Raw genomic sequence first — 25,871 nt, 5'->3', positions numbered from 1 at the left:
CGGGAGAGCCATGGGGACCACCCTGGATCCAGACTCTCAGCTCTGGGCCTCCAGGGTCCATTGTGGCCAGCTGGAGCGCTCCCCATCCCCCACACCCCCAGCAGAAGCACAGGGCTGAGGCTGTCTCTATCCAGGCAGGAAGAGGCCCTCAGGAGCAGCTGTGGCTGGGGAAATGGCTATACACTAGTCAGATTGCGGGCTGGCCCCCAGCGGAGCTCTCCACCCAGAGTCACCTGGTCAGAGCAGGGCTCAGATAACAATGTCAATCCCATCCCCCCACGAAAGCCCAGTCTATCTTTGGGAGAGTGTGACCCTGCCTCATCCCCCCTTCCAGTCAGTTGGGGTAGACAGAGTAACCTGACCTGACTCTGTACACAAGATATCCAGGTCTGCATGGCCATTCTTAGGGGTAACCAGGGCGGGTCATCCCCTACAGCTGGGACGCCGGCGGATGACGACATTCACTGCTGATTGTGCTATACAGGCTGACTGTACATGAAAGTCACTAGCTCATTCTATGCTCCTACTGTATCTAGGAGTTGCTAGAGCTGGTGTTACACCGTGATCTGACTGCAGAGCCTCCAGGTGACCTCCAGGGCCAATGTACGCAAAAGGAAGCAGATGAATTTTGCACATAAACAACACAACTGCACACAATAGTAACCAGATCCAGTTGTTCACTAAAGTGCAACTGAGAAACCAGATCTGGTTGTACACTACAGTCTGACAGTACATTACAGTAACCAGACCCGACTGTGCATTACATTTTGATAGTACAGACAAGTAACCAGACCCAGTTGTGTGCTACAGTCTGATTGTACATACAAGTAACCAGATCTGGTTGTGTGCTACAATCAGACTGCACTCACATGGAACCAGACCCAGCTGTTCACTAGTTTAAACATACAAGTAACCAGGTCTGGTTTTGCACTCCAGTCCAACTGTACCAGACTCAGCTGTGCGCTACAGTCTGACTGTACTTACAAGTAAATGAGACCTGGTTTTACACTACAGTCTGACAGTACATTACAGTAATCAGACTCACCTGTGCACAACGGTTTGATCGTACATACAAATCACCAGATCTGGCTGTGTGTTACAGTCTGATTGTACTTACATATAACCAAACCTGGTTCTAGGCTACAATAATACTGTACATATGAATAACTAAATCCGGTTGTGCACTACACCTTGACTGTATGTCCCAGTAACTAGATTCGGCTGTGCATGACTGTATGTTGGGGGCCACCGGGTCTGACTCTGTGCTACAGTGAGACTGCACGCCTTGCTGGAGTGCTCAAGGGGTAACTTTCCCTTCTCGATTCACCCTGCCCTCCCCACATCGCCTTGGTTATAAGCAGCTGCCCCTTCCCGCCTGACACTGCCCAAGCTAGTCACTCGGGATAGATCAGGCGAGGTGCACATTTTACTCTGCACCTGGACATCACTTGGCACCCGGATCTTGGATGGGGGAAGGGAAGATGGATGGATACAGAGAGATTTTACAAAGCTAAGTGATGTGATGGGTGGGAGAGAGGGGGGGAAGAGATCTTATTTAGCTCCGCCCCTTCCCGAGTCCCGCCCCCTTCTCAAGCCCCGCCACCTCAGTGGTCACTTGTAGAGCAGGTGGACGCGGCTGCCGTCGCAGTTGCTGCGGCCCAGCTTGTCGGCCTGCTCGGAGACGAGGCAGCGCACCAGGGGCAGGCTGGGCTGGTAGAGGGTGGGCACGGGCCCGGCCGCGTTGGTGAAGTGGTTGTCAGCAGCACAGCCATCCCGCGAGGAGGGGTTGGAGGGGCGGCGCCGGGAGCGCAGCTGCTGCCGGTCCTGGAGCTGCTGGCGGAGCTCGGAGACGCGCTCCTCCTTCTGCCGGAAAGAGGGGGAGGGGTGAATGAGTGTAATGCTTCCCCCACCCCTGAGTGGGTGATGAGCCCCCTTCCCTCCCACCCCCCTAAGTCCCCAGCTTCAGAGGGAGGTGGAGGAGAGGACGTCACCGTGTAGGGTTCTGGTGTCTCACCCCCACTTTATACCCCGCACCCCATAATCACAGTATGGGAGCGCCCCATCAGGTCCCCACCGCTCTCCCCCCCCAAAGTCGCAGGATGGAGGATCAACCCTCACCTCTGCAATGATCTTCTCCAGCTCCCTGTTCTCCTTTTCCAGCAGCCGGGATTTCTCCTCCTCATTGTTGTTGGTGGACGAGCCCGTTTTCATGGTATCCTGCTGCTCTGACTGCCACTCGCCCCTGGTGATGAGACGCCGCATCTGCAACAAGCGCAGTGACTATCAGGGACAACAGTACACCGGGAGAACTGATCCCAACCACCACCCCTGCCGACTGTCGGAGACAAGACTACATCTGGAGCACTGACTCCAAACCCCCTTCCAACTTGTTGGAGACCAGACTACACCTGGAGCACTGACTCCCAACTCCCCCCTGCTGACTGTCAGAGACATGGCACACTCAGAGCACTGACCGCCAACTTACTCCCCTCCCCCCCCACTGACTGTCGGAGACAAGCCTACACCTGGAGCACTGACTCCCAACTACCCCCTAACTGACAGAAATAATACTACATCCAGAGTGCTGACTCCCAACTATACCCCTGACTGACACTCAGACACAATACCCCAACACTACACCTGCCCCCTGACTGTCAGAGACAGTTCATCCACAGAACCAACCCCCAACTGCCCCACTGACTGTCAGAGACAATCACCTCAATGCTATACCCAGAAAAAATCCCCTGAAAACCCAACTACCCTCCTCTCTCACTCTATCAGACAAGAAACAACAAGCCAGTAGTGCACCTGGCACAGAGACCCCAGACCTCCAGCTACCCCCTCAACTGAGTGAGTCATAGAAAACACCCCAACACTACACCCACAGCACAGACCTCCAACTCCCTCCCCTCACTGACTGTCAGAGACAATATCACAATGGAGGGTCCTTGTGGCACCTTTAAGACTAACAGATGAATTGGAGCATAAGCTTTCATGGGTGAATGCCCACTTTGTCAGACGCATGTTGCATGCGTCTGATGAAGTGGGCATTCACCCATGAAAGCTTATGCTCCAATTCATTTGTTAGTCTTAAAGGTGCCACAGGATCCTCTGTTGCTTTTTACAGATCCAGACTAACACGGCTACCCCTCTGATACTTAACATCACAATGCTAACTCCAGACCAAAGATTCTGAGCCCCCCATGCTATCCCTGCACCAACAGTCAAACAGGGAGAGAACAGCCCAGCACTTTCCCAGTGCGGAGATCCTAACCCCTGTCCCTGCAGGTGGGCGGGGGTGGGGTCCTACCTTGGGCACGAAGAGCACCACCAGGGTGATGTAGGAGGAGAAGACGACGGCCAGTGAGGCGAAGGCAAAGGCAGCGTCCTGCTGGCTGTTCAGGATCATGGTGACGGGGGCAGTGATCAGACACAGCACCTGCGGCATAGCCGGAGCCGGCGGGCGGGTAGGGTCACTGCGTGGGGAGGGGGAGACAGAGAGACCTGCCCCGACACCCCAAACCCGCTCCATGTAGCTACTCCCCACACACACACACCTCACATGGCTGTGGCACAACATGGGGGTACTGAATGCACATGCACTGTCATAGCCCGGAGGGATGCTTGGGGGTCACAGTGGGATACAGTTAAGCGTTGGGGCGCAGCGGAGCACACTCACTGCCATGTTGTAAAAGGCCATTGACACAGCACAGTGGGGAGGTTTGGGGGTGCATTAGGTGGCTGGCGTGCAGTGGGTCACAGCGGGGCACACTCACTCACCGCCGTGGCATGGAGGTTGGGGGAGCAGTGAGGAGGTTTGGAGGGGCAGTGAGTCACAGTGGGGTGCATTCACTCACTGCCATGGTGGGAAGGTTGCAGGGGGGAGTGGGTCACAGCGGGGTGCACTCACTCACCGCCATGGCGTGGAGGTTGGGGGGGCAGTGAGGAGGTTGGGGGGGGCAGTGGGTCACAACAGAGTGCACTCACTCACCGCCATGGCGTGGAGGTTGGGGGGGCAGTGAGGAGGTTTGGAGGGGCAGTGGGTCACAGCGGAGTGCGCTCACTCACCGCCATGGTGGGGAGGTTGGGGGGCAGTGAGGAGGTTTGGAGGGGCAGTGGATCACAGCAGGGTGCACTCACTCACCGCCGTCGAGGTTGGGGGGGCAGTGGGTCACAGCGGGGTGCACTCACTCACCACCATGGTGGAGAGGTTGGGGGGGGGCAGTGGGTCACAGCAGGGCGCACTCACTGCCGTGGTTGGGAGATTTGGAGGGGCAGGGGGAGGTTGGGGGGGGGCAGTGGCTGTGACGAAGTGGGGATTTTCTCTTGTTATGTTGTATGTGAGTCTTACTGTTGAGCCTATGTGAGTTTTACTGTTTTGCATGAATACTGTGTGTGCCTCAGTTTCCCTGTGTGCTGCACCAATACCTCGGTGGTGGGAATAGGGGGTTGTAACTTTGGCGGAGACCTCTGGGGCAGGTGAAGCTGCTCCAGCTGCCTGCACATATGCTATGACTGGTGCTCTTCGTAACCTGAGACCCAGGAGGGGGATGCAAGCAGGTGACAACCAGGTGAGTGCCCGGGAAGCGAGACAAAGAGGCGTGTGTGTGTCAGAGGTCAGGTGGCTGGAAGCTGAGAGTCTGCTTGAGGGGACTGGAAGAGGGGGAGTCCAGGGCTTCTGGCCCGGGACTCCCGAAGATGGGACTTGGCTGAAAGTCACTGATTTCTGTGATGGCAAGCTCTGTTCTATGCTGTGTTCCTGTCGACTAATAAACCTTCTGTTTTACCAGCTGGCTGAGAGTCATGTCTGTGGAGTGCAGGGCCCTCTGGCTTCCCCAGGAGCCCCGCCCGGGTGGACTCGCTGTGTGAAGCACATGGTGTGGAAGGGGATGCTGAATGCTCCGAGGTCAGACCCAGGAAGGTCGAAGCTGTGAAAGCTTTTTGTCCTCAAGACAGTGTGCTCGGAGAGAGGAGGCTTCCCCAGAGTCCTGACTGGCTTTGTATGGAGTAGTTCCAGAGCATTGCCCGGCGACTCCGTGACAGTGGGGAGGTTTGAGGGGCAGTGGGTCACAGCAGGGCACACTCACTCACTGTCGTGATGGTGAGGTGGGGGGGTGTTCGGGGGCAGTGGGTCACAGTGGGGCACACTCACTCACTGTCGTGATGGTGAGGTTTCGGGGGGAGGTTTGAGGGGCAGTGGGTCACAGTGGGGCACTCTCGCTCACCACCATGATGGTGAGGTTTGGAGGGGGATTTGGGGGGCAGTGGGTCACAGCAGGGCACACTCACTCACCACCGTGATGGTGAGGTTTGGGGGGCAGTGGGCCACAGCGGGGCACACTCACTCACCACCGTGATGGTGAGGTTTGGGGGGCAGTGGGCCACAGCGGGGCACACTCACTCACCGCCACGTTGTAGATGGCCATGCCCACAGCTCGGTGGTCATTTATCTTCTCGGTGGAGACGCTCTTGGTCTCGTAGGCCAGGAAGATGCCCAGCAGCAGCAGCAGTCCCTTGAACCCATAGAATATCCCTGTGTGGGACGGGGGCATGGGTCAGATCTGTCAGGGGGCTGGAAACAGGATGGGAACACAAGAGACTGGGGTGGGGGGAGGTGAGGGAGGCCTGCAAAGGGAGGGAGGTGGGTGGGAGGGGACAGGACAAGAGCGGCCCCCGCCCCAGGGGGCAGGCAGCTGTGGGTCGACTATCCCAGGATCATTCCCCAGACACTGCCCTCGCAGCTGAGCCAGGGCCCTTCTCCTCCAAACACTGCCCATCCCCCACCTGAACCTGGGCCCCCTCCCGCACTGAGTCAGCACCCCTCCCCCCAGATACTGCCCATCCCCCTGCCCCCCACTACCTGTGCCCAGTGCCCCAGCTTACCCAGCCAGGTGTTCATCTTGGTGGAGCTGCAGTGCTCCAGCTGGGGCAGGATTGATACGTCGATGTCGGTTTTCGGTTCCTCTTTGGTGAATTCCTACAGCAACGGAGGGCAGAGGGGTGAATGCTGGGGGGCAGATCAGAGCCCCCAGCTGGGGCCCCCGGGGCTGCAAGCTTCCCCGCTGCGTACCCCCAACGCGGGGCCCCTGGGTCCACAAACTTCCCCAACGTGTGCCGCCAACACGGGGCCCCTGGGGCCATGAGCTTCCCTGACGTGTGCCCCAGACACGGGGCCCCTGAGGCTGCGAGCTTCCCCGACGCGTGTTCCAGACACGGGGCCCCTGGGAGCCATGAACTTCCCCGATGCGTGCCCCCGACATGGGGCCCCTGGGGCCGCAAGCTTCCCCGACGCATGCCCCAGACACGGGGCCCTTGGGGCCGCGAGCTTCCCCGACGCGTGCCCCAGACACGGGGCCCCTGGGGCCATGAACTTCCCCCACGCGTGCCCCCGACATGGGGCCCCTGGGGCCACGAGCTTTCCCGCAGCAGTGCCATGTTGGGGCTGTACCTCGATGGTGCGATGCAGCGGGTCGACGATTTGCCAGACGGCCAGCATGACCACGTCCAGCCCCACCAGCAGCCCCACGGTGGCGTACAGCTTCCAGGGCTCCAGGGTCTGCCAACCATGCAGAGTTAGCGCCACAGTCCAGCACCCCCTGGCACCCCCCACAGTGCCTCCCAGCAACCCATAGTGCCCTTACAGACTGCCCCCCTAGCGTCCTCAAACACCCAACACACTGCCTTCCAGTGACCCCCAGCACCCGACACACTGACCCCCTGGCACCGCCAAGAGACCCTTAGCACCCCCCACACACTTCCCCCCAGCGCCTCCTAGCACCCCCCATAGTGCCTCCCAGCAACCCCTAGCACCCCCCCACAGCACCTCCCAGTGCCCCCTGCTCCACAAGACCCCCAGCACCCCTTTACTCCACAGTGGCCCCTGGTGCCCCCCAACATAGCACCCCACTCCCTGCAACCGGGCGCCCCCTAGCACCCCTCACCTTGCGTCTCTCCTTCTTCTCCTCTTTCTTGGTAAAGACGGTGTGCACCCACCAGATTTTAGTGAACATGCTGCCGTAGGCCAGGCTGAACCCCAGCCCCAGCAGCCAGAGCCGGGCCTGCCAGGGAGCAGAGACCAGAGTGAGAGCACCTCCTGCTGGGGCCCCATCTTCAGCCCTGCCCTCTGCTGGGCCCCCCATCTTGCACTCTGCCCCCGCTCCCTGCTGGGCCCCCCATATTGTGCCCTGCCTCCCACCTTCAGCCCTGCCACCTGCTGGCATCCCCTGCTGAGCCCCTGTCTTCAGCCCTATCCCCTCACCCCCTGCTGGCCCCCTGGCTTCAGTCCTGTCCCCCGGCCCCTACCGGCCCCGTCTTCAGCCCTGCCCCCTGCCAGCACCCCAACTCGAGCCCTCCCCCCTCCCCATCGCTCTTTTCCCTCATCCCCCCATTCATAGAATCATAGAATCTCAGGGTTGGAAGAGACCTCAGGAGGTCATCTAGTCCAACCCCCTGCTCAAAGCAGGACCAATCCCCAACTAAATCATTCTTGGTCCTGGGCCCTCCCCACCCTGCTGCACCCCAGCCCTAATGCCCTGCCCCACCTGGCAGACGAAGGGGAAGAGCCCAGACCCGATGTGGTAGCCATCCAGCCCCAGGGGGAAGACAGCGGCCAGCGCCAGCGTGCAGCCCACGGCCGTCATGTTGTTGAGATAGGGCTGGGAGTTCTGGATGTACCTGCAGAGCAGATACGGCCATCACCTGGGGGATACCCCACATCCCGGCTCCCGCCCCCTCCCCCCGAGTTCAGCTCCTCCAGACGCAGCCATCACCTGGGGGGTACCCCCAGCCTGGCTCCCGCCCCCCCCGCAGAGACCGGCCCCTCCAGACGCAGCCACCACCTGGGGGGGTACCCCCAGCCTGGCTCCCGCCCCCTCCCCCCAGACCAGCCCCTCCAGACGCAGCCATCACCTGGAAGGTGGGGGCCACAGCCCAGCTCCCACCCCAAGACAGGAGGTGTGGGGGATAGCGGTGGGGCAGGGAGGTGGGGGGCACTAACCGGACGTGCCCGTTGTAGATGTTGAAGGCTAGGCAGACGATGGCCAGCAGGATGCCCAGGCTCGCGAGCACTGACACTGAGATGAAGAGCTTCTGCGACAGGAAACGGAAGGTGGTGATCACCTTGGTGTAGTCAGCCGGGGGGGCATCCCCTGCAGCAGAGAGCACAGTGAGAAGGGGCTGACCTAAGCACAATACTGCCCCCACATCCCCCCAGCCCTGGAGGAGGGGAAGGCTCCTCAAGCACCAGACCAGGCCCTGGCTCAAGGCAGGGGAGGTTCACACTCTCAGTGACCCAAACATGCCCCCAGAGCTCCCAGCACCCAGATAAGCCCCCAAATCCACAGGGATCCATGTCTGCCCCCATCCCCACAGGGAGCAATTCCCATAACCCCCCACGGCAGAGGGGCCAGATCCCTTGGTGACAGGAACCCCTGGGGGGAAGTTCCCATGATCCCCAGTGGCACGCAGGGCCAGAGACCCTGGTGACAAGAACCTCAGGGAGGCAGTTCCCACAATCCTTGGCAGTGGGCAGGGCCAGAGACCCTGGCAACAAGAACCTCAAGGGGGTGGTTCCCACAATCCCCGGCGGCGGGAGGTGCCAGATGCCCAGGTCTGGGAACCCCAGGGTGGCAGTTCCCACAATCCCCGGGGTGGGAGGCGAAGGATGCCCAGGAACAGGAACCCCAGGGGGGCAGTTCCCACTATCCCCGGCAGCAGGAGGTGCCAGATGCCCAGGAATGGAAACCCCATGGGGATGGTTCTCACAACCCCCAGGGGTGGGACGTGCCAGATGCCCAGGAACGGGAACTCCGGGGGGGCGGTTCCCACTCTCCCTGGTGGAAGGTGCTGCCAGATGCCCAGGAATGGGAACCCCAGGGGGGCGATTCCCACAGTTCCCGGCGGTGGGAGGTGCCGGACTCCCAAGAACAGGAACCCCAGGGGGGCGGTTCCCATAACCCCCAACAGCATGGGCAGCCCCGGCTCACCAATCCACTTGTCGTTGTTGTACCAGGAGAGGTTGTCCTTAGTGCTGTCGTAGTAGCCGATCTTCTTGTAGACCCCACCTGCCGGGAGAGGGGGACGGGTCAGGCTAGGGGGACGAGCTCCAAGTGCAAAGAGCTCCCCCCCCCCATTGCAGCACTGCAGCCTCCTGCCTCCGGGCCTGGGTGGGGAGCCCTGGGGGCTAGATGGGAGGAGCGACCTGTGTGATATGAGCATGGGGGGCAGAAGGGTCGAGCACGCCAGGCTGTCTGTCGCCCTGGAGCTAGGAGTTGTTGTGTGGTGTGTTCTGGGGTTGGCATGCTAGGATGTGTGGGGGAAAGGCATTGTTGTCTTGGGTGTCCTAGTGTAGTGCAGTGTGTGGTGTGTTCAGGGGTTGTTGTGTGGTGTGGTATGCTTGGGGGAATGCTGTTGTGTTGTTGTGCTGGTGGCTGTGTTGTGCTGCGGGGTGTGCGGAGTTCATGTGTTGCTCGGTGGCGCATCGCTGTGTGGTGTGAGCAGAGGGTTGTTGTTTGTTGTGTGTGGTGCTGTTTCATGGTGTGGTGTTGCATTGTGTAGTGTGGAGGGTTGTTGTGCTGTGTGATGTGTTGGGTGGGGTAGCTGTGCTATGTTGTGCAAGGGACTGTAGTGTTGTGGTGTTGCACAGTGAGGGGGTTGTCAAGCTGTTGTGCAGAGCGGTAGTTGTCAAGCTGTTGCGCAAGGTGGAGGTTGTCGAGCTGTTGCACGGGGCGGGGGCGTCACTCACCCTGCAGCTGTTCGATGAGGGTCCAGGCCATGCGGGAGCCACTGGCGTCGAATACCACGTGACCCTGGGCAGGGAGATACACACAGACCAGCGTCATCAGGCACTCCTCGCTGGCAGCAGCAGTAGAGCTGTCACCTGGTGGGCAGTGCTCACTGACGGGGGACTGCCCTGCTGAGCTGGCAGCAATGTGCAGGGCATGCAGTGCTGGGGGGCTGGGGAATTTGCAGGCCAGGGAGCAGGGACACTGGCCTCCTGGCATGGAGCTCAATGCCCACAGGCTAGGCTGAGCCCTGGGCCTACAGACAGGGGGAGAGGGGTTGGGGGGCGCTAAAGAGAGTGCAGGAGTTAGGGATGGGGGTTAGGGGTTCAGGGAGTGGGGTTAGAGTTATGGGTGCAGGGAGCAGCATTAAGGTTGGGGGCACAGGGTCAGGGTTATGGGCACAGAGTATGAATTAGGGGTCACGGGGGTCACTAACCAACACCCTCGCGAAGGCAGGGGAGTTGAGGGCACGGTAGATCTCGTCGGTGACAGGGCGGGCACAAGGGTTAGGGGACACAGGGTCAGGGATGGGGGCGCAGAATTGGGGTCAGAGGGTGTGGGGTTGGGGTCAGGGGGCACAGGGTCAGGTGGCACGGGGGTCACTTGCTGACACCCCCTCGAAGGCGGAACAGTTAAGGGCATGGTAGATTTCGTCAGTGACGGAGCGGGCAATAGGGGGCGCAGGGTCGGGGTCAGGGAGAGCAGGATGTGAATTATGGGGCACACGGTTCACTCACCGACACCCCGTCGAAGGCGGAGTTGAGGGTGCAGTAGATGTCGGTGATGAAGTGGCCATTAGGAGTGCGGAGTCAGGGGGGCGCAGGGTCGCGGTAGGGGGGTATGGGATTGGGGGTGCAGGGTTGTCACAGAGTGTGGGGGAGTCAGGGCCCTGAACCCCCCACTTCCTGAAATTCACTGCAACTCTCAGCCAGCCAGTAAAACAGAAGGTTTATTAGATGACAGGAACACAGTCTAAAACAGTGCTTGTAGGTACAGAAAACAGGACCCCTCAGTCAGGTCCCTCTTGGGGGGTGGGGAGCCCAGACCCAGGTTCTGGGCCTCCCCCTGTCTCCCCAGCCAGCTCCAAACTGAAACCCCTTCCTGCTGCCTCCCCCAGCCACACATCCCCAGCTCCTCCTCCAGCCTTTGTCTAGTTTCCTGGGCAGAAGGTGTCACCTGGCCCCAACCCCCTCCTGGGCTCAGGTTACGAAGGGCAGCAGCCATCGTTTACATACTGGCCGTCAAGTATCATCCCTCAGTGAAGTCACACCCTTATTTCCCATCCCCATCTAGTATTGGTGCAGTACCCCAGGGAAACGGAGGCATGCCCCATGTTAGCAGAAGACAGTAAACTAGTAAAACTCCCATGCAATATTACCAGGTTAATACTCCTTACTCCATCACATCTCTCCCCCCTTCGAGACTGAAATGAGTGGGGTCACTCTGACCAGTGACCTGGGGAAGTTCAGGCCCCACTCTCCAGGACAAGGCATCAACTATCATGTTGGCACTCCCCTTCACATGGACCACCTCGATATCGTAATCCAGGAGGAGCAGGCTCCACCTCAGGAGCTTGGCATTGGCTCCTTTCATCTGGTGTTGCCAGGTCAAGGGAGAGTGGTCAGTGTACACAGTGAAGTGTAACCCAAATAGATATGACTGGAGTTTCTTAAGGGCTCATACCATAGCCAGGCATTCCTTCTCTATTACCACGTAGTTTTGCTCCCGAGGTAACAACTTCTTGCTTAAGTACACAATAGGGTGTCTCTCCCCCTTTTCATCAACCTGCATTAACACTGCACCCAGCCCCATGTCTGAGGCATCGGTGAACACCATAAAGGGCTTGTTAAAGTCTGGGTTTACCAGAACTGGGCCACTGACCAGAGCCTCCTTCAGCACACAGAGAGCCCTCTGGCACTGCTCGGTCCAGACCACCTTGTCTGGCTTTTCCTTCTTGCATAGCTCAGTGATGGGGGTGGCTATGGAGCTAAAGTGTGGCACAGATCTTTGATAATACCCTGCTATCCCAATAAATGCCTGGACCTGCTTTTTAGTTTGGAGAGCGGGCCAGTCTCTGATCACCTCCACCTTGGCTGGTTCTGGCTTTAGGCAGCCGCTCCCCACCTGGTGGTCCAGATATGATTCTTCGGCCATCCCCATCTTGCACTTCTCAGCTTTTATGGTCAGCCCAGCCTCCTGGAATCAGTCCAGCACTTGTTTAACCTGGGACATATGGTCCTCCCAGGTCTGGCTAAAGACACAGATGTCATCAATGTACAAGGCAAAACTCTCCATCCCCTCAGTAGCTAATTCACTAGGCACTGGAAGGTAGCAGGTGCCCCTTGAGTCCAAAAGGCAGGGTCAGGTTCTTAGAGCTCCAGAGGGGTGATAAAGGCAGATTTCAGCCTGGCATCTGCATCCAGTGGCACTTGCCAGTAGCCCTTTGTAAGATCCATAGTGGTAAGGTAGCAAGCTCCTCCCAGCTTGTCTAGGAGCTCGTCAGGCCTGGGCATGGGGTAGACATCAGACACGGTGGTGGTATTAAGCTTCCGACAGTCCACACAGAACTGGATTGATCCGTCCTTTTTGGGGACCAATACCACAGGAGAGGCCCAAGGGCTGGAAGATGGCTGGATCACCCCCAAAGCCAGCATGTCACTGACTTCTCTTTCCAGGTCCTGAGCAGTTTCCCTGTGAATCGGAAGGGGGAGCATCTTATAGGAGGATGCGATCCTGTCTCCACCCAGTGGACAGTCAGATTAGTGAGTCCAGGCTGGTTGGAAAACAGCTGTTGGTACAAATGCAGCACCCTTCTGATGTCAGCTTGCTGGGCAGGTATTAGCTGATCAGAGAGGGGAACTGTTTCCAAGGAGGAGCCAGCTCCTGTCTCAAAGAATAGATCTACTAAAGGGTCATCTCCCTGCTCCTCCCAATGCCCACACATGGCCAATGCCACATTTCCCTGTCATAACATGGCTTCATCATATTAACATGGTACACCCGGTGGCGGTGCGCCCGGTCAGACAGCTCCACCACATAGTTCACCTCATTTAGTTTCTTGACAACCGTGAAAGGGCCTTCCTAGGCGGTTTGTAGTTTGTTTTTTCTCACGGGGATGAGAACCATCACCTGGTCCCCGGTGGCGTAGGAGTGGGCCCGCGCCGTACAGTCATACCAGACCTTCTGTTTCCTCTGGGCTCTGGCCAGATTCAAATTGGCCAAGCCCATGAGCTCAGCAAGTCTTTCTAGGAAGTTCAAGACATACGCCACCACTGATTCTCCATCGGGAGTGGCCTTCCCCTCCCATTCGTCTCTCATCAGGTCCAGGGGCCCCCTTACCCTCCTTCCATATAACCATTCAAAAGGCAAAAACCTGGTAGACTCCTGGGGCACTTCCCTGTATGCAAACAGCAGGTGAGGTAAATACTTGTCCCAATCCTGCGGGTGCTGGTTCATAAAGGTTTTCAGCATCATCTTTAGAGTTCCACTGAACCTCTCCACCAGCCCATTGGATTGGGGGTGAGATTCTGAGGCCAGATGTGCCGGACCCCACATTTCTCCCACAAGCATCGGAGCAGGACTGACATGAAGTTGGATACCTGGTCTGACAAGACTTCCCCAGGGAACCCCTCTCGGCTGAAAATGGTCAGCAGTGCATCTGCCACTGTGTCTGCTTCAATAGAAGACGAGGCCACTGCCTCGGGGTAACAGGTATCAAAATCTACCACCACCAGAATGTATTTCTTCCCCAACCGGGTCGTCTTGCTGAGAGACCCCACTATGTCCACAGCCACCTTCTGAAAAGGCTCCTCTAGGATGGGCAAAGATCTCAAAGTCGCTTTGCCCTTGTCCCAGGCCTTCCCCACCCTCTGACAGGGGTCACAGGATCTGCAATACTGTTGGACAGTATTAAAGATTCCAGGCCTGTAAAAGTTTTGTAGCAGCCTCTGCCCGGTACGCCGGATCCCCTGGTACCCTGAGAGAGGAATGTGATGCGCCAGGTACAGTAGCTTGTGGCGATACTTCTGGGGGACCACCAGCAGCCTCCGGATCCCCCACAATTCCACTTTCCCTGTGGGAGCACATTCTCAGTACAGGAATCCTTCTCCCACAAGAACCTCTCCTGACAGCCTTTCCCCATGGTCTGTGCTGCATTGAGGCCAGCCAGGTCCCTTAGCTTCTGCAAGGAAGGATCTTTCTGCAACTTGGCCTGAAATTCAGTGGCTGGGGAAGGGATAGAGGCCTGCTCTCTCTTGCTGGCTGGGTCTGAAGCCACAGCCCCTCTGAGCCTTGTCCCTGGGCACTCCCTCCCCACCATGGTAGGGTCCTGTACCTCTGGTGAGGTACTTTCCCCGATATCAGGGCGTAGTGCCCCTCGCCAGCTCTGGCTACGGGTCACGACTAGGGCGTTTTGGGGGTTGCTTGGACAATCCTCTAGGTCACTCCCTATCAACGCCTCAGTGGGCAAGTGATGGGGCACCCCCACGTTGTTGGCCCCCCATTTCAAATGTACCCTCACCACAGGCACCTTGAATGGGGTTCTGGTCACGCCTGTCAGGGTCAGGTAAGTATCAGGCACCACTCGACCTGGGGCCACCACCTCGGGCCAGGCCAGCATCACCTCAGCCCCATGTTCCAGTAGCCATCAACCTTCCTCCCATCCACCTCCAGGGGAACAAGGCACTCGCTCCGCAGGGACTTCCCTGTGCCCACCCTGTACACGGAGAACCTTGATTCTGAGGCATCAAGCCCCCCCAGAGGAGCTGGTCTGGGAAACTCCTTCCTCCTGAGCAGTTGGTAAGCTGCCAGCCCTTCCTGCCTGGGAAGCCTGCCCCTCCTCCAGTTGCGTCCCTATCCAGTTAACCCTGTGAGGGTTCGATTTGCACAGTCTGTCCTTGAGCTTGGGGCACTGGGTCTATATGTGGCCTCTCTGCCCACAGTAACAACAATTCATGTTCCGTTGGTCCCGATGCCGGTTGTTCCCCTTGAGAGGGGGTTCTTCACATTCCCCCTTTGTGGGGTCCCAGGGTGACTCTCTCTCTGCACCATGGTGGGCTTATTCTTTTGGGACTCCTCCATTCCACCCCGACCAGCTGTCCACAAACTCGTCAGCCAGCTGCCCACAAACTCGTTAGCCAACTGACCTGCGTTCTGCTTTTTGTCCACCAACCATATCCTCAGGTCGGATAGGCAATGTTCATACAGGTGCTCCAGTACAACCAGTTTAACCATGTCCTCCTTAGTCTGAGCCCCATCTGCCCACTTGTGGACATATCCCTCCATTCGGAGGATCAGTTCCAGATATGTGTCCTCAGGAGTTTTACGCTGACTCCAGAACTTTTTCCAGTACGCCTCAGGAGTCATCCCAAACTTGTGTAACAGGGCCTTTTTGAACAGTTCATAGTCCCCTGCCTCCACCCCTTCCATTTGATTGTACATCCCTACGACTTTGGGGTCCAGTAAGGGGGTGAGAAACCGGACCCTGTCTGTAGGATCAACTCTGTGCAGCCCGCAGGCTTTCTCAAAGGCCATCAGGAATACATTTATGTCCTCCCCTTCCTTAAAATGGGACAGGATGCACTTATCAAAGTTCCATGCAGTCCTGGGTCCCCTTTCACTCACCGCAGCAGGGTGCTCTCTGCTCCTCAGCTTTGCCAACTCCAGTTCATGCAGCCGCTGTTTCTCCCGATTCTCCAGCTTTTTCAGTTTTATCTCCCTCTCCCATTCCAGCCGCCTCAGCTCCAGCAAAGGGGAGCTTGGTCCTGAGGACCCCTTGCTGGCCGAGGGGGTCACAATGTCCCGGGGTTCGTCTGTATGCTTCCAGCCCCTCCCCTAGCCGCAGCAGTCTGACCACTCCCAGCCAGTACAGATACCGGTGCCGGCACAGCATCTGCCAGGCTGCTTCCCACAGGGACAGGGATCAGCTCCTCCAAGCGATCCTCCTCCTCCAGCTGGGCAATCAACTGTGCTTTGGTGCCCTTCCCTCTGTGAAGCCCCCTCTTCTTGCACAGCTCTATAAGGTCCCTCTTAAGGAGATGGTTATACATCTCCCCGCTGATCCCAAGTTGTTGTGGACTCCCAGGCCTGTGTGCTCTTAGCTCCCCATGGTTTCCAGGAAGAACCCCTACTGTGCCAGCCCTTCTCCAGGTCACCACCTCTCTCCCAGGGTCAAGCCACAGACTCCTCCACCCCTGAAACCGCTTGCCGCAGTCCCCAGGGGGACCCTGTTACTGCAACAGTCCTTCTCACTGGTCACACACTCCCAAGGGTTAAGTGTAGCTCCTCCGCCTCCTGAAACCACTCTCTCTGAGCCTTCAGCACGCCTGGTTCTCATTAATCCCCCATCGTTTTACTGCTCCCCAGACACTTACTGCAGGAAACGCCATCCACGAGGTGCAAGACATCCCACCGTTACCACCAGTTGTCACGGAGTGTGGGGGAGTCAGAGCCCTGCATCCCCCACTTCCTGAAATTCACCGTGACTCTCAGCCAGGCAGTTAAACAGAAGGTTTATTAGATGACAGGAACACAGTCTAAAACAGTGCTTGTAGGTACAGAAAACAGGACCCCTCAGTCAGATCCCTCTTGGGAGGTGGGGAGCCCAGACTCAGGTTCTGGGCCTACCCCCATCTCCCCAGCCAGCTCCAAACTGAAACCCCTTCCCACTGCCTCCCCCAGCCACATCCCTGGCCCCTCCTCCAGCCTTTGTCCAGTTTCCAGGGCAGAAGGTGTCACCTGGCCCCAACCCCCTCCTGGGCTCAGATTACGAAGGGCAGCCGCCATCGTTTACGTGTTGGCCATCAAGTACCATCCCTCAGTGAAGTCACACCCTTATTTCCCATCACCATCTAGTATTGGTGCAGTACCCCAGGGAAACGGGGAGCACTCACCGACATCCCCTTGAAGGCAGAGGAGTTGAGGGTGTGGTAGATCTTGTCGGTGATGGGATGGGCATTAGGGGGCATGGGGTCAGGGTCAGGCGGGCGTGGGGTCAGGAGGTGCAGGGGTCACTCACTGACACCACTTCAAAGGCAGAGGAGTTGAGGACGCAGTAGATCTCATCGGTGTTGGGGTGGGCATTAGAGGGTGTGGGGTTGAGGTCAGGGGGCGCAGGGGTCACTCACCGACACCCCCTCAAAGGCAGAGGAGTTGAGGGCACGGTAGATCTCGTCTGTGATGTTCTTGTTGTTGTAGTTGAAGTCCTCCAGCCGCAGCCCCTTCTTCACCAGTTCGGCCGAGGTCTTGTTGAGTGCCAGGGCCAGGGCCCAGATGGCATCGTAGGCCAGCGGCGCCTCCTGGAAACCCCCCGTCTCCTCCGGGTTCTTGCCCAGCCGCTTCTGCAACTTCTCAATGAACTCCTGAGAGGTCTGCAGGGCCGGGGGGTGGGGACAGTGAGCCAGAGGAGGGGAAGTGATACGGGGGCCCACTGCCCCCTCCCTGCCTTTCTTCATCAGTCACTTCAGGTCTTCCTGTCCCACACTGACCCCCAGTCCCACTGCCTCCTCCAAGGTCTTCTCTGATCCCCCTCTTCTTCCCGGTCTCTGCTGCCCACCCACCCCAGCTCCCGTGCTCTCATGTCCCCCTTGGTTCCCCCACCCCTCAAGTCCCTCATGCCCCCCAACAACCCCCTCCCAGCTTTGTGTCCCCTGATGTCCCTGTCCCAGGGCCTCCCAGGCACTTGGCTCTTCCTGCCCTCACCATGTTGGAGATGCTGCGGGTGTTCTCAGGGTTCAGCATAACGATCTCGGTAGTGACATGCCCCTCCACTGCCTCCGCCATCTCTGCCTCCGTGCAGTTGATGGCGGGGTCCTTGATACGAAACCAGTTGTCGGCGTACCAGCCGATCAGGAACCAGACGTACCGCTTCCCATACAGCTTCTCCTTGTACACCTGCACAGAGGCACGTCCGAGAGATGGGCACCCGGCTCAGACAAGCATGCAGCTCCATCCAGCCACCCAACCAGCCCTCCATCCCCTACTTCCCCTCCATCCATCCATCCACCCAGCCCTCCATCCCCATACTCCCCCTCCATCAATCCACCCAGCCCTCCATCAATCCATCTATTCCCATCTGCCCCCTCTCCATCCAGCCATCCGTCCACATGCGCCCCCCTCCATCCATCCATCCTGATGCGCCCCCCTCCATCCATCTGTCCCCATTCCCCCCCATCCATCCATCTGTCCCCATGCGCCCCCCTCCATCCATCCATCTGTCCCCTCTCCATCCATTCATCCATCCATCCGTATACGTCCCCTCTCCATCCAACCCCCCTCCATCCATCAATCCGTCTGTCCCCATGCACCCCCTCTCCATCCATCCATCCCCATGTGCCCCCTTTCCATCTATCCATCACCATGCACCCCCGCTCCATCCAGCCATCCCCATATGGCCCCTCTCCATCCATCCCTACACGTCCCCTCCCCATCCATCCGCTTACATCCCCTCTCCATCCAGCCATCCATCCATCCGTCCCATGCGCCCCCTCTCCATCCAGCCACACGTTCCCACGTGCCCCCTCTCCATCCATCCATCCCCATACGCTGCCCTCTCCATCCATCCCCATTTGCCCCCTCTCCATCAATCCGTCCCCATGAACCCCTTCTCCATCCATCCATCCCCATACGCTGCCCTCTCCATCCATCCATCCCCACACACCTCCTCTACATCCATCCATTCATCCTCATACACCCCATCTCCATCCATCCCCATACACCCCCCTCCATCCATCCCCATACACCCCCCTCCATCCATCCCCATACACCCCCCTCCATCCATCCATCCCCTCACCCCTCCGATCTAGCTAAGCTCTGTACCTCTATTTTTGGATCCACCTGTCACTTTCCACACAGCCCCTCCCCACACCCCCAGGCCTTGCTCACACAGACACACATGCTGTCCAGCTGTCACTCTACGGTGGTAGTTATCTGTACAGCCCGCTAGGTGGACACAGTTACACCGCGATCAAGGGTCTGAGGCTAGTCTGGCTATTCCCAGACTCCCAGATGGGGAAGGGAATCGCCTCCGCTGGGACAGGGCACTTGGAGATCAGTACAACTGAGCCAGGTGAGGGGCTGTGCAACTGTGACTGACCCAATATCAAACTACCCACAAAGGACACCATTACACATGGGCACCGACAGGCGGCACAGCAGGCCTGGGTCCCTACAGCAGAGATGTGCAGGCCACAGGCTGCAACAGCAGAAGTGACACAGATAAGATCTCGGGCTGAGGGGTGGCACTGGGGGTGTCATGGGAGGCTGTGGGGCTCAGCCTTACATCACCCGAGAGCCACTGGGACACTAGGGGGAGCCCCAGAGATGTTCGGGGAGCTGGGAGGGGAGCAAGAGAGAGAGCAGAGACAGATCTGGCTGGCTAGGCTCAGCAATCTCCTGTCTGTGTGTGTTGTGCAGTGTGTGTGTTGTGGGGGGTGAGGCGTGTGCCTTGTGGGGGGCAGGGCATCTGCGCTGCAGGGCGTGGGGTGTGTGCACGTTGTGGAGCATGCACGCATTGCGGGGCGTGTGTGTGTTGTGGATGTGTGCGGGGATGGAGGGGGTCTCCCTGCAGTTAAAAGGCACACAATGGGGCAGGAGAGGCGAGGCTGCGTCAGGGACCCATCCCAGCAGGGCTCTGTGGGGTGGGTGCAATGTCTCCCCAGGGAAGGGGTGACCCCCGGCTTGGACCACACACAGCCCAGCCATTCTGGCACTGGCCTCTGGGGGACTGGAGGGGATAGGGCCCTGGTGTCTGGGACTATGGGAGGTAGCCATCCTTGCTCCTCTGCCCCCCAGCTCCTCCCCAGATCTGGGGGCATCCCCCCATGGCTGCCCCCCAGCACTGAGCCTGATTCCCCCATACCAGGTGTCCCCCAAGTGCTGAGCACAGCCCCTCCACCGTGGCTGCCCCCCAACACTGAGCCCCACCTCCCCCGCAGGTCTCACCTCACAGAAGACCTTGCGTGCTTCAGTCTCGTAGAAGAGCCCCACGATGATGCGAGCATCCTGGCGCTGTGGGGACATGGCCACCGAGGGGGCGGGGGAGGGAACTGTCACGACCCACGTGAACCGTGGGGAGACACGGTTATCCCCCTGCTCTACCTCCGGACACCCCAGCACAGCCCCCAACCCCATGTACCCCCACAACAACCCACTGCCGCCCACTCCACTCCCCACTTCACAGGCGGTTGCCAATTTGCATACGTTTTCATATCTTTGCATGGCTCCGAGCATTCCTCACCCCCGTGCAAGGCTGTGACACCCCTCCCATGGGAGGAGGTTGTGGGAAGATGGAGGATGTCCCATGGGTCCTGCCAAAACTGGGGGCACCCTGGGTCCCTGACCACCTTCCCTGACCGCCCTGATCCCCAGATCCCAGGGGAGCCCCATTGTGTGTCTAGGGGGCGGTGTTGTCCCAAGGCAAACCAGCAGCAGATGGACAGAGCGCCCGGCTGGGAGGGGGCGTGGGGAGCACAGCGGGGATGGGAAACATATGGGGTGGGGCAGGGTTTCCCACCACGGGAGACAGGGAGTGCCCCCCAAGTGCCCGGCCCAGCCCCGGGCACTCGTCAGCCATCGGCCCATCCTCCCTGTGCCCTGAGCTCTCCCCACCCAGCTCCAGGCGCCCATGCCCCCGCCATCTTAGCCTTGGGTACCCCCTCCAAGCCTAGGCCCCTCCTCCTTCAGCCCCAGGCCCCTCCTCCCTCAGATCCCCCGCAAGCCCCAGCTCAGGGGTCTCTCACCTTAAGGCTGCGGACAGGTGCAGAGGGGTCGGAGAAGAAGCTCTGGCGGAAGGTGATCTCGATGCCAGCCTCCTTCACCCGCTGGTCCAGGTCATCCAGGGTCTGGGGGTGGGGGCGGAGAAAGAGCAGAGAGCGTCAGGGAGAGCTGAGGAGCTAGCGGGAGGGAGAGCAGGAAGCTCTGGGGCATGGTGGGGACAGGGAGCGGGGGTCGGAAGGGAGTCGGGGCACCGGGAGGGAACTGGGGAGGATGAGGGGCACTGGGCAGGGGGTACTGTGGGCTCCAGGGTAGCTGTAGGAGTCAGAAGCACAGGGCAGGGGAGTCTGGGGTGGCTGCAAGGTCAGGGGTGCTGTGTGGGTCACGGTGGGGGTCTGGGTCACTGTGGGACTTGGGAGGTGCTGGACTGGAAGCCTAGGGTGACTACAGGGGTCGGGGGTCCTGGGCCCCGTGGGGGTCAGAGAGGATGTGGGGTGTGGGGGCCCGGATTCCTGTGGGGGGGGGGCCGGGGCACCCGGGGCACCGTGGGGATTGGAGCCCAGGGCTCAATGGGGGTCTGGGAGAATGTGGGGGGCAGATCCCTGTGGGGGTCAGGGCACCGCAACCGTACCGAGGTGAAGACCTCCGTGGTCTGCTGGATGGTGGCGATCTTGGTCCAGCCCCACTTCTTAAAGAGCTGGACGCGTGTGGGGTTGTGCAGAGTGGCTGAGGGGTGGGTGCGGAAGAAGGTGGGGAAGCGCTGGCGATTGGAGAGCGCTGGGGAGCTGGAGCCGTACGACAGCTGGGGGAGGAGAGCTGGCTCAGGGCGGGCACGCCAGCACATGCCCCCACAACACAATACTCCCCCCAACCCATGCACCAACAATACCCTGACACCCAGCCTCCTACCCCAACACACCACAATACCCTGACACCTAGCCCCTCACTCCAACAGCCCCCCAACACAATACCCCAATGCCCAGCCCCCTCCCCAACAGCCCCCCAACACACCCACTCCAACACAATACCCTGACACCCAGTCCCCCACACTAACCCACTCACCCCAACACACAATACCCTGACACAGAGCTCCCCACCCCAACACACCCACACCATACCCCGACACCTATCCCCCACAAAATACAATACATGCAACACCTCCCACCTCAACACACACAACATCCCAAGACATGACTTCCTGTGACCAAGTGGGAATATTTCATAATGTTTTGCATGAATAGTGTGTGCCTCAGTTTCCTCCATATGCTGCACGGTTGACTAGGTGGGCGGGGGGAAATTGTTTTCTCTTTGCAGAGATCCAGGGATGACTGACACCTGGCTGCCCCATGCCATGAAGAGTCCCAGAAGACAATTGCCCGGACATTCGGTACCTAGCGACTACTGACCATGGATGACCCTCCGCAGGAAGCCAGCCAGGTGTGACCAGCTGGAGAACAAAGGGCCAGGGGACAATGTTTGCCCGGGAACAAGGGCAAAGGATGGAGGATAGGCCCGGTGGGGTTGCAGGAAGCGGGAGAAGTTTCTGGACAGGGCCGAAGAAATGGTCGGTGGGGAGCTCTAGGCTCTGAACCGACCCAGATGGAGGGTGCTGTTCTCTGTGCTCCCCAAGGACTCGGCACGCTGTGTTCCAGACATCTAACATTCACAACGCCAGCAGGGAGGCACTGCGGCTTAAGGACACCGGGGGTGCATGGCTCCCTTTGAGGGGAACGAGTCTCCCTCTGTTGGGGAGCCAAGCCACGTGGACTCGCTGCAGGGAGCTCATGGCTGGGGTGCTCCAGGCTCAGTCCCAGGAGGCACTGAAGCCAAGGGGCTCACCCCGGGGAGGGAGCATGACCCTAAGGGGGCTGCTGCACTGAAGGGGTCCTCCCAGGGACTGTTCCGGAGACCTCCATGTGAGATCCGTGACACTTCCCCACACACGCACCAACCCTCACACAACCACCGCACTCACACATACGAATGCTTACAACCCTCCCCCACCACGTAACCACCCCTCCCCCCTCCAATCCCCTGCCCCTCTCACCACGATGAGGTTCCACATGCGGGCGGCCTCGGCCACCAAGGTGGAGACACTGCTGCAGCCGGGCATAAGGATGATCTTGATGGGGTCATTGTAGAGCAGTTCATACAGGTATTTGGTGGCTTGGCCTGGGTCGCACTGCAGGGCACAGACCCACCATCACGCCCATGGTACGCCCCACCCCAGCTCTAACCCCACACCCCACCACGCCGCTCCCACAGCCAGGAGTCCTGGCTCCCAACCCACCCAGCTCTATACCAAGAGTCCTGACTCCCAGACTCCCCGCTAGACCCGATTTCCCTCCCACAGCCAAGGAATCCTGGCTCCCAGCCCCCCTGCTCTAATTCACTAGAGCCTACTCCCTACCCACCCCCAGGGATAGAACCGAGGAGTCCTGGCTCCAAGCCCCCCTGCTCTAACCACTAGATCCCATGGCCCTTCCAGAGCCTGGGATTGATCCCAGGAGTCCTGGCTCTCTGCTCCACCCCTCCCCCAACTCCTCTCTAGAAGGTCACAGCCCATCCTCCCTATCCTGGCTGGACACCAGGAGGGGCCCATGAATTATTCAGGGCATGGCAGCTGGGGGAGAGAAGATCAGTTTCCATGACAACCCCATCAGCAGGAGAAGCAGCTTGTGCTGCCATGGCAACCTGTCAGCCACAGGGAGCAGAGGAGATTGGGGGGGCGGGATGACAGTTGGGGAGCTAAGGGGAGGGTGAGACAGAGAGGTGGGGACATGAAGGCAGGGGAAATACAGAGACATGCGGACAGGCAGAGAGATCAGAGAGAGAAGGAGGTCAGGGTAGGTAGGTAGGTAAGTAGATAGATAGATAGATAGAATAAAGCTGTTGGGGGAAGTCAGGTCTTGCTCTCAATACTGTGTATTTTGAGAAGGGAAGTTTTAGTTTCTTGGAATTTTTTCCCCAAATTTCATTGAAAAATTTGCCCCCCAGGGAACAAAAAGGGGGGAGAGGAAAGCGGTTCACCCACACCCTAGCAAGATCCCACCTTTCCAAGCAGAGAATAGCAACAACCACCTCCTTCCCACAGGAATATTCTGCAGACTTTCCCACTCCAGCCAATTCCTTGGATACACTTTAGACAGCTCTCGTGGTGACAGACACACAGAGGGAGCATGGCAGGTGTAGGGGTGGGGGAAGAGTGGGAGTCCTGGCTCCCATCCTCCCTGTTCTAACCCACCAGACCCCACTCCCCTTCCAGAGTGAGGGATAGAACCAGGAGTCCTGGCTCCCAGCCCCCCTTCTCTAACCACTGAACCCCTCTCTCCTCTCAGAACCAGGGATAGAACCCAGGCATCCTGACTCCCAGCCCCAGCTGCTCTAACCCACCAGACCCCACTCCTCTCCTAAAGGCAGTGAGGGCTCCGTGAAGAAGGCACTGGAAGAGAGGAGGCGGATGTGAGGGAAGGAGTGAGCAGGGATGAGTGTGCCAGAGGCAAAGTGACTCCGAATGCCCCAGGAAACCAGGGAGTGGGCGTGCAAGAGAAGGGCTGGGCACCGGGTGCACAAAAAGCCAGTGAGTGTGCAACAGGTCAGGTGTACATGGAGTGGAGCGAGTGTGAACACACAAGGAACAGAGCCAGCAAGGGCAGACCCGAGGGTGTGAGACACACAGCACAAGGAAGTGAGAGGGGCAGGACGAGCGTGCGAGGGGCAGAATAGGGAGTATGGGAGGGGCAGGGTGAACGTGCCAGGGGCAGCACAGGGCAGTGTGTGACGGGCAGGATGAGTGCGCGAGAGAGACAGACAGGGAAGCGTGCATCTTTCAGTGTCTCCCCTCCAGCCATTCGCCTCCTCAGTGCAGCCCCCCCCACACACACTTCTGGAATGCCACCTCCTCCTCCCATTGCCCGTCCCCTGGTGCCCCCCAGGCCCACCTCCCCCCTGGATGGTGCCACCTGAGCCCTGCTCACCTTGCTCTTGGTACCCCCATCCGGTTCTGTACCCCCGATATCGCATGTGCCTAGCCCAGTGCCCCTGAGCTCACCTTGATGTTGGTGCCCCCTGTGAGCCCCCCCTGTTGGTGTCCCCCTTGTATCCCAGCCCCCTGTGCTGGTGGTGCCCCCCATGCTCAGCTCTGGGCCCCCTATCGGTGCCCCCAGTGCCCAGCCCCATGCCCAACCCCATTGGTGTCCCCCTTAATCCCCAGCCCCCTGTGTTGTCAGTACCCCTCATGACTAGCCCTGCACTCCCTGTCAGTGCACCTCGTTTGGTGCTCTGTGACCAGCCCTGTTGGTGCCCCCTTTCCCCCTGTGCTGTTGGTGCCCCTTATGCCCAGCTCCCCGTGTCATCTGTGCCCCCCAGCCCCATGCCCCCTATACTCAGCCCTGCACCTCCTGTGCCCAGTCCTGTGCCCCCCATACCCAGCCCTGTGCCCCGCCATGGCCCAGCCCCGAACCCCCCATACCCAGGCCTGTGCCCTCCCACTGGTGCCCCCATGCCCAGCCCCGCGCCCCCCACACCCAGCCCCCCACCAGTGCCCCCCATGCCCAGGCCAGCACCCCCCATGCCCAGCCACGTGCCTCCCGCTAGTGCACTCTATGCCCAGCCCCGCACCTCTGCCGGTGCCCCGCGCCCCCAGCCGGCGCCCCCCACTGGTGCCGAGTCTCGCGCCCCCCGCAGAGGCCCCCCGTGCCCGCCCCCGCACCTTGCTGTCGTGGTGGATGAGGCGCAGCTCGTGGTCCGGCAGGATGTCCCGGCGTCGGTTCACGTCCTCCAGCGCCATGCGCACGGCGGGCAGACAGGCCTGGCCCCCCGGCCAGCCGCCGCTCATGGGGAAGAGCGCCCCGATGTGCACCGCCCGCCTGCCTGCGGCCAGCGGCCAGCCCGTCAGCAGCAGCAGCGGCAGCAGCGCGGCGGGGCGCATGGCCGGGCCGGGCCGGGCCGCTCAGGGCTGGGGCGCGCGGGGGGCGGCGGCGGCGGCGGCCCGGGGCCCGGCCATGGCGCGCGGCTCTGCTGCGGCGGGGGGACCGGCCGGGAGGGAGCGGGGCGGGGGGATGCGGTGATGCAGGGAGGGGGAGGAGCGAGGGGGAGGGGGAGGGGGAGGAGCGAGGGAGGGAAGGGGGAAGGATGGAGGGATGCAGGGAGGGGGAGAGACGGAGGGGAAGGGGAGGGATGCTGGAAGTGGAGGGGGAAGGATGGAGGGATGCAGGGATCGAGGGAGGAGGAAGAGCAAAGGGGGAAGAGGGAGAGATGGAGGGGAGGGGGAAGGATGGAAGTATGGAGGGGAGGAGGGAGAGGATGCAGCTATGGGAGGGGGAAGGATGGAGGGGTGGGGGAGAAGTGAAGGGATGCAGGGATGGGAGGGGGAGAGGA

At 59.8% G+C, this 25,871-nt stretch overlaps 1 protein-coding gene across 1 annotated transcript; it reads right to left on the bottom strand.

Moving 5' to 3' along the window:
- Window positions 1–660: 660 nt before the first annotated feature.
- GABBR1 (gamma-aminobutyric acid type B receptor subunit 1) lies at window positions 661–25,544 on the bottom strand. Its single transcript, XM_024112643.3, has 18 exons — window positions 25,204–25,544; window positions 22,540–22,674; window positions 21,124–21,294; window positions 20,519–20,620; window positions 19,722–19,787; window positions 17,481–17,672; window positions 16,907–17,149; window positions 9,743–9,806; window positions 8,985–9,062; window positions 7,997–8,147; window positions 7,542–7,674; window positions 6,942–7,058; window positions 6,449–6,556; window positions 5,884–5,977; window positions 5,406–5,533; window positions 3,311–3,439; window positions 2,119–2,262; window positions 661–1,863 (listed from the first exon to the last, which is right to left on the bottom strand). Exons 1-18 carry the CDS (start codon window positions 25,420–25,422, stop codon window positions 1,612–1,614), a joined length of 2,526 nt encoding a protein of 841 aa, XP_023968411.2. The 5' UTR covers window positions 25,423–25,544; the 3' UTR covers window positions 661–1,611.
- Between the last annotated feature and the right edge of the window lie 327 nt (window positions 25,545–25,871).

This window comes from Chrysemys picta, chromosome 12, assembly GCF_011386835.1.
Source record: "Chrysemys picta bellii isolate R12L10 chromosome 12, ASM1138683v2, whole genome shotgun sequence".
In the NCBI taxonomy this organism is placed as follows: Eukaryota; Metazoa; Chordata; order Testudines; family Emydidae; genus Chrysemys; species Chrysemys picta.
The sequence above is the reverse complement of the archived record's forward strand: the minus strand, read 5'-3'. Positions and strand labels throughout refer to the sequence as shown.

Coding starts and splice junctions, on each gene's coding strand:
- GABBR1 (XM_024112643.3), bottom strand. CDS start 25,422: ATGCGCCCCGCCGCGCTGCTGCCGCTGCTGCTGCTGACGGGCTGGCCG. Junction 22,675..25,203: donor TCATCCACCACGACAGCAAG/GTGCGGGGGCGG, acceptor TGTGCCCTGCAG/TGCGACCCAGGCCAAGCCAC. Junction 17,673..19,721: donor CACGCAAGGTCTTCTGTGAG/GTGAGACCTGCG, acceptor GCCTCTGTGCAG/GTGTACAAGGAGAAGCTGTA.